Source organism: Cebus imitator, unplaced genomic scaffold, assembly GCF_001604975.1.
Source record: "Cebus imitator isolate Cc_AM_T3 unplaced genomic scaffold, Cebus_imitator-1.0 Scaffold122, whole genome shotgun sequence".
Taxonomy (NCBI): Eukaryota; Metazoa; Chordata; class Mammalia; order Primates; family Cebidae; genus Cebus; species Cebus imitator.
In genome coordinates this window covers 143,746-155,827 of record NW_016107437.1, presented here as the reverse complement: position 1 = coordinate 155,827, position 12,082 = coordinate 143,746, and the positions used below count along the sequence as shown (strand labels likewise).

The 12,082-nt window shown below is 44.5% G+C and overlaps 1 protein-coding gene across 1 annotated transcript in view; it reads left to right on the top strand.

The window, feature by feature from the left end:
- XYLT1 (xylosyltransferase 1) overlaps positions 1-12,082 on the top strand; it is a 375,167-nt gene that overhangs the window by 354,013 nt on the left and 9,072 nt on the right. Inside the window, exon 11 of the mRNA XM_017539936.2 lies at positions 6,535-6,868. Coding sequence (XP_017395425.1) covers positions 6,535-6,868 — 334 coding nt within the window. The remainder of the gene's footprint in view (positions 1-6,534; positions 6,869-12,082) is intronic.

The following is a 12,082-nucleotide window of genomic DNA, read 5'->3' as shown; positions in this document are numbered from 1 at the left end:
GTTTCACCATGTTGACCAGGATGGTCTTGATCTCTTGACCTCGTGATCCACCCACCTCGGCCTCCCAAAGTGCTGGGATTACAGGCGTGAGCCACCGTGCCCGGCCCAGGAGTAGCTATTCTTATCAAACAAAACAAAACCTTAAAGGAACAGCAATTAAAAAAGACAAAGAGGGACATTCTATACTGATAAAAGGACTAGTCCAACAGGAAAATAATCACAATCCTAAATATATATGCACTAACACTGGGGCTCCCAAAACAATTACTACTATACCTAAGGAATGAGATGAACAGTAACACAGTAATATTGGTACACTTCACCAAAACAGAAAATCAATAAAGAAATGATGGACTTAAGCTATACCATACAACAAATGGACTTAACAGATATTTACAGAACGTTTTACCCAACAACTGCAGAACATACATTCTGTTCATAGCACATGGAACATTCTCCAAGGTAGGACCATATGAGAGGCCACAAAACAAGTCCCAACAAATTTAAGATCATCACAATTACAGCAAGTGCTCTCTCAGACCACAGTGGAATAAAATTGGAAATCAGCTCCAAAAGGAACCTCCCAAATCATGCAAGTACATGGAAACTAACATGCTCCTGAATGTTGGGTCAACAATGAAATCAAGATGGAAATTTAATTCTTTAAACTGAACGGTAATAGTGACATAGCCTATCAACTGAAACAGCAAAGACAGTGCTAACAGGAAACTTCATGGCATTAAATGCCTACCTCAAAGTCTGAAATAGCCCAAATAGACAATCTAAGATCATACTTTAAGGAGCTACAAAAGCAGGAACAAACCCAAACCCACAAAGGAGGCGAAAGACCTCTACAAGGAAAACTGCAAAACACTACTGCAAGAGGTCATAGATGACAGAAACAAATGGAAATACATCCCATACTCATAGATGGGTAGAAAAATATTGTGACCATGACCATACTGCCAAAAACAGTCTACAAATTCAAAGCAATTCCCATCAAAATACCACCATCATTCTTCACAGAACTAGAAAAAGCAATCCTAAAATTCATGTGGAACTAAAAAAGAGCCTGCATAATAGCCAGGAGTCCTGTCTAAGCAAAAAATCCAAGACTAAGCAGAAAGAACAAATCTGGAGGCATTACATTACCCAACCTTAAAGTATACTATAAAGCCACAGTCACCAGAACAGCATGGTACTGGCATAAAAACAGGCATATAGACCAATGGAACATAATAGAGAACACAGAAACAAAGCCAAGTACTTCTCTTCAATAAAGCACACAAAAACAAAGTGGAGAAAGGACATCCTATTCAACAAATTGTACAGAGATAATTGGCAAGCCACATGTACAAGAATGAAATGGGATCCTCATCTCTCAACTTATACGAAAACCAACTCAGGATGGATCAAAGACTTAAATCTAAGACATGAAACCAACAACATTCTAGAAGATAAAATTGGAAAAACCCTTCTAGACATTGGCTTAGGCAAAGATTCATGACCAAGAACCCAAAAGCAAATGCAACAAAAACAAAGATACATAGATGGGACTTAATTTTAAAAGTTTCTGCACAGCAAAAGAAATAATCAGCAGAATGAACACGTAACCCACAGAGTGGAAGAAAATCTTTGCAAATTACACATCCAACAAAGAACTAATATCCAGAATTTACAAGGAACTCCAATCAGCAAGAAAAAGCAATCCCATAAAAACGTAGCCCAAGGCCATGAAGACACAATTCTCAAAAGAAGATATACAAATGGCCAGTGAACAAATGTTCAGCATCACGAATGAACACGAAAATACAAATCAAAACCGCAATGCGATACCACCTTACTTCTGCAAGAATGACCATAATCAAAAAATAATAGATGTTGTCATGGATGTGGTGAAAAGGGAAAACTTTGATGCTGTTAGTAGGCATGTAAACTAGTATAACCACTGTAGAAAACTATGTGGAGATTCCTTAAAGAACTAAAAGTACATCTACCGTTTGATCCAGAAATTCCACTATGGGCTATCTACTAGAAGAAAAAAAGTCATTATACAAAAAAATATATTTGCAGACATATTTATAGCAGCACATTTTGCAATTGCAAAAATATGGAACCAGCCCAAAGGCCCATCAGTCAACAAGTGAATAGAGAAATTGTGATGTGTACATATAAATATTTACACGCATACACACACACACACACACACACACACCATGGAATACTACTCAGCCATTAAAAGGAACAAAAAAATGGTATTTGCAGCAACCTGGATGGAATTGGACAGCATTATTCTGCGTGAAGTAATTCAGGAATGGAAAACCAAACATTGTATGTTTTCACTCATAAATGGGAGCTAAGCTATGAGGACACAAAGGCTTAAGAATGATAGATACAGTGGGCTTTGGGGCTCAGGGAAAAGGGTCGGGGGAGATGAGGGATAAAAGACTACATGGAGCTCAGTGTACACTGCTCAGGTGATGGGTGCACCAGCATCTCAGAAACCACCACTAAAGAACTTATTCCTGTAACCAGACACCACCTGTTCCCCCAAAACCTATTGAAATATATTTATATAATTTATATGTATATATACATATGTATATTATAAACTCAAAAAATAAATAAATAAATGCAATGGAAAGCCATTGGTTGGTTGGAAGCCAGGGAGCAGTATGTTAAGCTCGAACTTGAATATGTATTTCAATTTGGGTAACTGATCACTCTGCAGTAGATGGTGGACTTCCACAGTGAGGTACCTTGAAAAGGTCTTGGAGGTCACAGAGCATATGACAGCAACAGGGCCCTAGCTCAGGCTGCCCCACCCCTCACCCTTCATGCTTGGGGACAGCAGCTGTCTCTTCATGCTCCTCGATTGAGAAACAAGGTCCACATTGTCACCTGCTCCAAAACTCTCCTGTCCAGGTTATCTTGGTTTTAAAACTCAGATTTCAGGGAAATGTTTATCCTCATTTCTTTGGAGCATCCAAGGGCAGTGTCCTGGAGGGTTCCCATCTTCCCCTAACCGGTCAGAAATCCCTTCCTTAAATATGACCCCAGAGTAGTGCTGTGGCCATTCATCTGTTTGGTTAGTATCTGTTGAAAACTAGTGCATGGAGGGAAGTCCATGCCAATTCAGCCCCTACCAATTCGATATGTGTTCAGGCTCAAGATAGATTGATAGTTAAGTGATACATCGATGATTAACAGACAGAGATGGGTAGATAGGCAAATGGATAGATTATTGATACATACAATAGACATGACAGATTAATGAGACAGATAGATGATAAACACACATAAGTAGATGATCGATATATATATAGATCAATCAGTAGACAACAGGTGCTAATATATGTCTATGGAGATCTAGAAATAGAGATATATTAACACCTATTGTCTGCTAATCAACCTGTCAATCAACATATCTCTATACTGAGCACCTATAGTAGATTGATACAGAAATAGAGATACATTGATCACCTACTATATGCTCAGCACTGTTTCAGACACTAGAGAGATGCTGGTGAGCAAGCCAGATACAGTTCCTGCCCTCATGGAGTTGATGGTCTAGAGCTGGAGAGAGAGAGAGAGACCTATAAATTAAAACATGCAGTACTGTGGGGGTCAGGAGAAAAGCTACGGTGATCAGATGCTTAGAGATGTACCTCAGTGGTACCTGTAACCAGGAAAGACTTTTGGGTAGAGGAGATGCCTGAGCCAAAATCTAGATGACGAGTTTACACTGGCCGGGAGTAATGGGGGAAAGGAAGACTGGTCTAGAGAACGGATGGGTGATGGCCAGAAGATCAGAGGAAACAGCCTTTCAGGATGAGGTGCTGAGAGTAACTCAGGGTGGCCGGGACAAAGGAGCAAGTGGAAGGGAGGGATAGAGACGACGGGGCAGAAGTGAAGCCAGAGCCAGACCAGAAGTTCTCCAGGACAGAGACAGGACTCACGAACCAAGAGTTGCTGAAAGGGGTTGTAAGTAGGAAAATAGAGATCAGGTTTCTTTAGAAAAATCTCCAAGACCTTGAAGCCTGAACTGAATCCTGCTGATGATTCATTTATTCCTTCAATAAATAGTATCCTTTTCATTCCTACTGTGTTCTGGGCACTGGGGGTGCTCAGAAGGTACTGGTCCCTGCTGATCCACAGGATAGTAGAAAAATACCAAGATTTCCCAAGTCTGGGAGGTATGGCGGCCCCTGCATAAACATCAGAACAGTAACTACCTCTGCTATTCTCAGAATGGCTTCTCAGTCCTAATTTTTAGTCTCTGGTCTGAGGAAACTGGAAACAAAATATGTGCCTTTGACTGTACATGGATGGCAGCCATCCTTGGTAGGCAGTAGGCATTTGGTTTATATGTGTTGGACAAATGAATGAATGAATGAATGAATGAGAGTGTGAATAAATTAATGAATGGGAGGCAATATGTAGCATAGTGGATGAGAATGCAGCCTCTAGGGTTGGACTTCCTCGGGTCTCATGCTGGCTCTGCCCCCTCTAACCATAGCGAGTTATCGCACTCTTCTGAGGCTCAGTTTCCACATCTGTAAAGTAAAGATAATGACAAGGATCTCCCCTTTATGGAGTTGGAAGTATCAAGTTAATGGACACGTCTGCCTGGCACACTGTCATCCCTCAGCAAATGTTAGCAGTGGAGCCCTGTGCCCTGGGTAAAGAATGGATGGACACGGCAGCTCTTGCATGAGCAACAAGAAAGTAGATCAGCTCCTATTTCCCTGCACATAGGAAATCTCAGAATGTAGGTCTATATATCCACACCTGACCTTCATGCACACACATTAGGATGCTAATTATGGGAAGACCGCAGAGGCAGAACAAGCCTCACACCGTACCTGTTCTTTGCCCCCAAAACGTCCACATGCTGTGTCCTCAAAACCACTAAATTAATCCACCTGGAGGAGATCTCTTTTTTTAAAGTAGATGACCCCTAATTTCATTTCATTTAAAATAGCAACAGAGCTCATTGTCAGGAATCTCACTAGTTCATTCATTTTTTTGATCAAGTCATTTACCCATTCATTCAACAAACATTACTCGAGCACCTGCTGTGTACTAAGCATGGCAGTAGGCACCAAGAAAGAGCAGAGAACCAGCCAGGTAAGGACCCCATTCACCCACAGCTTATATTACAGCTGGAGAAGATAAGGAATAAATACATCAAAAGACAACTCTGAGATAGTGCTCATCACCACTGTAGGAAGAAAATAAAGCAGTAGAGAATGACACAGAGTGACTGAAGGGCCATTTGAAATTTGGGGGGTGCTGGCCAAACACAGTGGCTCACACCTGTAATCCAGCACTTTGGAAGGCCGAAGCAGGTGGATCACCTGAGGTCAGGAGTTCGAGACCAGCCTGGCCAACATGGCAAAACCCTGTCTCTACTAAAAATACAAACATTAGCTGGGGATAGTGGCACGTGCCTATAATCCCAGCTACTAGGAGGTCCTAAGGGGGCTGAGGCAGGAGAATCGCTTGAACCTGGGAGGTGGAGGTTGCAGTGAGCTGAGGTCGTGCCACTGCACTGCAGCCAAGGGAGGGACGGAGGGACGGAGGGAGGAAAGGAAAGGAAGGAAGGAAAAGAAAGGTGGGGGGACAGTCAGGGAAAGACTCTGTGAGGTGTCCTTAGACATACGGGGCTGGCTGTGCAAGGAAGGAGTATTCCATGCAGGGAAGACAGTGCAGGAACGCTGAGCTGAGAATGAGCCTGCCTTGATTGAGGTGGCTAAAACAAGGCATCCTGGAGAAAGATGGAGAGGGGGTCGTGGAGCTGGAGGAGGGGCTAGCTCGGACTCTGAGTGCTCTAAGAAGGCTGGGGGCAGCGGTAAGAGGACACTTTACAAGGCCGTTCTGACTACAGGATATAGAAGAAAGTGCAGGTGGCAAAAGTGGAAGGAGGACGGCCCAGAGAGGATGGCTGTGGGTCACAACCGCACACGCCCCCAGCTGGCTGGCAGAAAGGATGGATTGCAGGACATCTCTCTGCTTACCGTCCAGCACCAGGTGCCTTGGGAAAGCCGAAGCTGTCTCTTCCTAGGAAAGCTATTTGAACCCCCGTCGATGACAGGAAATGCTGAGGGTCTGTCCTTGACCCTGCCTTGTGACAGAGCAGCTGTAAAAACATGACCTGTATTCTTGTTCAGAACCATTGCACCAAGTGGAGGTGTGTGATGTGGAAAACCAAGGGTGCATGTTTCCACAGAATGGACTGCAAGCAAGGCCTCCATTCATTCATTCGGTGCATGTTAGGTTTTCTTTTCAAAGCACATACCATGTACCAGGCACAGGAGGCCTGGTGGTTTAATACAAGGACCACAGGCCCTGTGATCCTCCAGACTGAGTCCACATCCCAGATCTTCTGCTTACAAGCTGTGCAACCTTTGAGCAGGTGACTTAGTTGGAGTCTGTAAAATGGGTATATTAACAAAGTAGATCCTAGGCCTCCCTGAGACCTAGCACCCTAGTTCATGCGCAGTGACTTCAGAATCCACTCCCCTGTTACAGGTTGGCACTGACTGGGATGCTAAGGAGCGGCTGTTCCGCAACTTTGGGGGTCTCCTGGGGCCCATGGATGAGCCGGTGGGCATGCAGAAGTGGGGGAAGGGACCCAACGTGACCGTGACCGTCATTTGGGTGGATCCCGTCAACATCATCGCAGCCACCTACGACATCCTGATTGAGTCCACTGCTGAATTCACACACTACAAGCCCCCTTTGAACTTGCCCCTGAGGCCTGGGGTCTGGACAGTGAAAATTCTCCACCACTGGGTTCCAGTTGCAGAGACAAGATTCCTCATTGCACCTCTGACCTTCTCCAACAGGCAGCCCATCAAGTCGGGTGAGTACTCCCAGTGTCTCTGCAGGGGAAGTACGGGGACTTTGAGGGTCTTTGGTGTTGGCAGGCAGCGCTGCTCGGATGTCTGGCACGCAGCGGCCTTGCAGAATAGCACTCCTTGCTCTCTGTACTTTTCTCTGCTGTCTCCCTAGAGAACCATCTAATTTCCTACCTGCACACTGAGATGATGTCATCTGTCTAGGCTTTAGGTACGTATCTGTTAGATGCTCTCCCACTGAACTTGCAGAGGGCTAGATCACATTGAAGGCAGAATGGGAAATAAACCCAGGCAGGTATTAAGTATCAGCAAATCTCGTTTGCTATTTTAAAAAAATTAAAGCAGGAAATTCTGCTCATCAAAAATAAGACACACTAGGTGAAAAAGATGAACCACATAATTGTGGAAGATATTTGCTACTTTTTTTAAGTACTCATCTTCAAAATATATAAAGAAATCCCACTAAACAGGAGTTGGCAAATCCCGCCTACTACCTGTTTTTGTAAATAAAGTTTTATTGGAACACAGTTACTATACTCGTTCATTTACACGTCGCCTATTTCTGCTGTAGGGTTACAGTGGCAGAACTGAATAGTTGTGAAAGAGACTGTATGACCCACAAAGCAAAAGATACTTACTGTCACTTTACGAAAAAAAAAAAAAAAATGACCACCAACGCTGCTACAAGAGGGAGGAAAAAAATGGAAGAGAGAACATGAGTGGCCTCCCACACATAGAAAATGATGTTCAGCCTCATTAGAAATGAGAGAAATGACAATTAAAAGCAAAGACAGGTTCCATTTCACACCCATCATATTGGGAAATGCGTGACAGATAACTACCTGTGTTACAGCCAGGTGCAGTGGCTCACACCTGTAATCCCAGCACTTTGGGAGGCTGAGGCAGGTGGATCATCTGAGGTTGGGAGTTCAAGACCAGCCTGACCAACATGGAGAAACCCCATCTCTACTAAAAAGTACAAAATTAGCTGGGTGTCGTGGTGTTTGCCTGTAATCCCAGCTACTCTGGAGGCTGAGGCAGGAGAATCGCCTGAACCCCGGAGGCGGAGGTTGCAGTGAGTCAAGATGGCCCAGCTGCACTCCAGCCTGGGCAACAAGAGCAAAACTCTGTTTTTAAATAAATAAATAAATAGCCCCTCTTACTAAGGTTGAGAGTAATAGGCATTCATCCAGTGCTAGTGGAAGGGTAAAAAGCTAAAACAAGTTTAGAAAGTGGTTTAGTATCTCCCAGTAAAGCTGTGCATACACACACTGTACCACACACATTTTACCCCTAGGTATAAGTCCTAGAGATATGTGCAGAAATACTCACATGAGAATTATTCTTAATAGCACAAAACCAGAAACAGTCTGATTCTCTGACATTGGAAAGGATCAACAATTTGCTGTCTGTTCATACAATGGAGTACTATGCAGCAGGGAACATCAGCAAAGCACGGGCATGTGTTGGCTTGGATAAGTCCCTAAAACATAATGTTGAGGGGAAGTATCACAGATAAACCACAATTGATGATGCATTTATGTAAAGGGCAAAAAAAGGCAAAGTCAACAATATGCGATTTTACGGGTCCTGTGTCAAAGGCTGCTGTTAGGAAATGAAGGGAATTATTAACACGAAATTCAGGTCGGGATTTTCATCCCCATGGAGAACAGGGTCAGCTCCTAACCTGCCTGCCTTTTTTCTTTTTCCATTCAAAGGGTTGACCTTTATGCTTCTATTTGTCCCCTTTCCACTTCCTTTTATTAAGGGGAAACTCTTTCTCCCTACTCAAATCCTACCTCTAGAGAAACCACTGCCAACAGTTTGGTGTGAATCCTTTTAGGGGTTTTTCAGTACTTCTAAAACGTAAACATAACACACATCGTAAATCACAAAACCTTTGCTATTTTTAAAAAATGAAACAATACATTTTATACTGTAAGATTGCTTTTTTTTACTTTCTAAGTGAGTATATCCCACTGGGTTGAGGAACCACAATCTATCTGTTCCCCTATTGGTGGACACATAAGCTTCTGTTGTTGTCGATGATGATAAATAATTATGTTGTTATTGATAATACTGCAAGGAAATTATTTTTTTTTTCCAAGAACTGAAGTTGGCTGAGTGCCATGGCTCACACCTGTAATCCCAGCACTTTGGGAGGCTGATGCAGGTGGATCGCCTGAGCCCAGGAATTTGAAACCAGCCCGGCCAACATGGTGAAACCCCGTCTCTACTAAAAATACAAAAATTAGCCAGGTGTGGTGGCGCATGCCTGTAGTCTCAGCAACTTGGGAGGCTGAAGCATGAGAATCGCTTCAACCTGGGAGGTGGAGGTTACAGTGAACCAAGATCGTGCCACTGCACTCCACCTGGGGGACAGAGCGAGATTCTGTCTCAAAAAAAAAAAAGAAAAAAAAAGAATTTATGTCTGGCTCTTTCACCCGGTGTGGAGTGCAATGATGCAGTCATGGCTCAGTGTAGCTTTTAGCTCCTGAGTTCAAGTAATTCTCTCACCTCAGCCTCCTAAGTAGCTAGGACTACACAAGTGTGCCACCACGCCCAGATATTTTTTCTTTTTTGAATATTTTTGTAGAAGTGTGGTCTCCCTATGTTACCCTGGCTGGTCCCAAACTCCTGGTTTTAAGCAGCCCTCCCACCTCGGCCTTCCAAAGAGCTGGGATTACCGGCATGAGCCACCCACCACAGCCAGCCCTAACAAGGAAGAGTCTTAAACATAAAATTGTATGTCCTCATGCAGATACATTCTTAACACAAACTTCTAGAAACAGGATTTCTAGGTCTCTCTCTGTTTGAAATTGTTCGTGCATCTCTAACAGATCACAAACCCAAAAGCCAGGAAAGCATTACAGCCCATTAGCTTCAAAGAGTTCTGGATTGGGTGCCCTTTAGCCAATGACACAAGAGGATGGGGACACAGCTGTGAGGAGGAGGTGCCTGAAGTCGTAACGAAGGGAGTTGTTTGGGAAAAACTCTCAAATCACTTTTCCTCTGCTCTCACACTGCGATAATCAATACATAAGACTTCTCTAACTACAAAATACATGGGGGAATTTTCCCCATCAGCAAGCAAGCAATCAGTTCTGCAGCAGACACTAGCTGGGTGTCCCCCAGTTCAGTTCCAACACTCTCCACCCAGAAGTGTCATCAGATACCACAGAGTGAGGGCTCAGTGCCATAAGACCACCCCCTCCTGCATGCCAATCACAAGTCTAGGGCCTCTGGAACTTCTGACCTAATGGTTTCAAATTTGGGGTCCCAAATCCCCCTCTTTGGGTTCAGTTACTCTGCTAGAGCAGCTCCCAGAACTCAGGGAAACACATTTATTGGTTTGTTATGAAAGGTATTTTAAAGGACACAAATAGCCAGATGAAGCCATATAGAGGGCAAGGTCTAGAAGGGTCCTGGGTGCAGGAGCGTTTGTCCCCACGGCACTGGGGCGCACCACCCTCCTGGCAGGTGGAGGATTTCTTCCTCACCTTCCTGCGAAGAAGCTACCACGTGTTCAGCTCTCTGGAAGCTCCTCCAACCCTGTCCTTTGGGCCTTTTATGGAGACTTTACTGGTTATCCATGATGGAAGCATGGACAACTGTGTCAGAACGTTATTGGACAAAAAGGGTCTGACGTAACCCAGCAAGGCCTGTCTGTTCGGATCCTCCTTGGCTTCTCTGTATGGTAATTCCTTCCTCCAGGGTACGCGGCAGGGCCCTCTCTGGAATGAGAGTCCTATCACCCTCAATCTGATTAGAGTCCAGCATTAGGCAGGTGAAGGGGACAGGAGGAGGCCAGAGAGGGAGAGAGATTATATTTGCTGAGGCCTAGAGTGCCCGACATTTTAAGAGTGTAACAAGGGTTACAGGAGTTCTGAGTACATGGACAAAAACCACTATCATGACGGGGTGCAGTAGCTTACACCTGTAATCCCAGCATTTTGAGAGGCCGAGGTGGACAGATTGATTACTTGACATCAGGAGTTCAGGACCAGCCTGGCCAATGTGGTGACACCCAGTCTCTCCTAAAAGTACAAAAAATCAGCCAGGCATAGTGGCAGGTGCCTATAATCTAAGCTACTCCAGAGACTGAGGCAGGAGAATCACTTGAACCCAGGAGATGGGGTTGCAGTGAGCAAGATCAGGTCACTGGACTGTAGCCTGGCCACAGAGCGAGACTCTGTCAATCAGTCATTAATCAATCAATCAAGAAAACAAACCTCTATCACAGGAATCTCAGTGAGTGCTCAGCTTCTGCTGTCTTTGTGCAGAGCAAGCAGAAAGATAGAGACCTCATGTTTTCTTGAGCTGGAAGCTCTGTTCCTTCTTCCCCTGTGAACCAGGCAAAAGACAGCACCTCCAGAGCTAACGGGGCCCAATCCCACCCACTTGGAGCTCTTAGATCCCTTCTTGATCAAGTTCACATCCTTAGCATCCCTAAGGATTTCCAAAACCAGACGTGAAAGAGAGGGGTATAAGTGGCTGTGTCTTCATTGCTTCAGGAACACCTGTTGGACAGAACAAAGAAGTGCTCCTGAACACACCCCCATGTCAGTAGAGTAACCTGGGGCCATTCATGGGGTCCTGATTTGTCCAGTGTTTTCTTCTGGGGTTCTGAGGAAGGCAAGGTGCTCCGCACCCATGCCCAGGATGACCCAGGAGTCGCTTTACGCCCACCGAGAGCAGCCCTCCTGTCCTCGGTAATTGTATTTGTTAGCGATGTTCCAGTGACAGCGAACACGAAGGTGGGAGCAATGCAATTTGTAAAATGATTCATCAAGAGTAATTTTCTATTGATGAGTCCCCGGTAATCTCAAGAAATCTGATGAGGTGGAATTGAGGAAAATTTAATTATAGAGACGAGCATCGCAAGCTGATATTGTAATAGCGTTTCCCACATTAACCTTATTTCTCATAAGGGTTTTCTGCATCAGCCACAATATTTGGTTCCCAGTGTTGGCGTGTTTGTTAGCTGCTCTTTTCCCTTTGAATGTCCTTCCTTTTGTCAGTTTCGGTATCTCCTCATTCTCCACTTGCTCACTCTGCAGAGTGGAGGCATTGAGGGGCTCTAATAGAGAAAATGGGGCCTGCACCAAAGACAGCAGCCTCCATTCTCCTGGCAGGTGGGGCTGGAGCCACCAGCCCTACCCTGTATTAGAGAAAGAAAGTTTAGGACCAGATTTCCAAACACAGTGGCTCCTATCTAC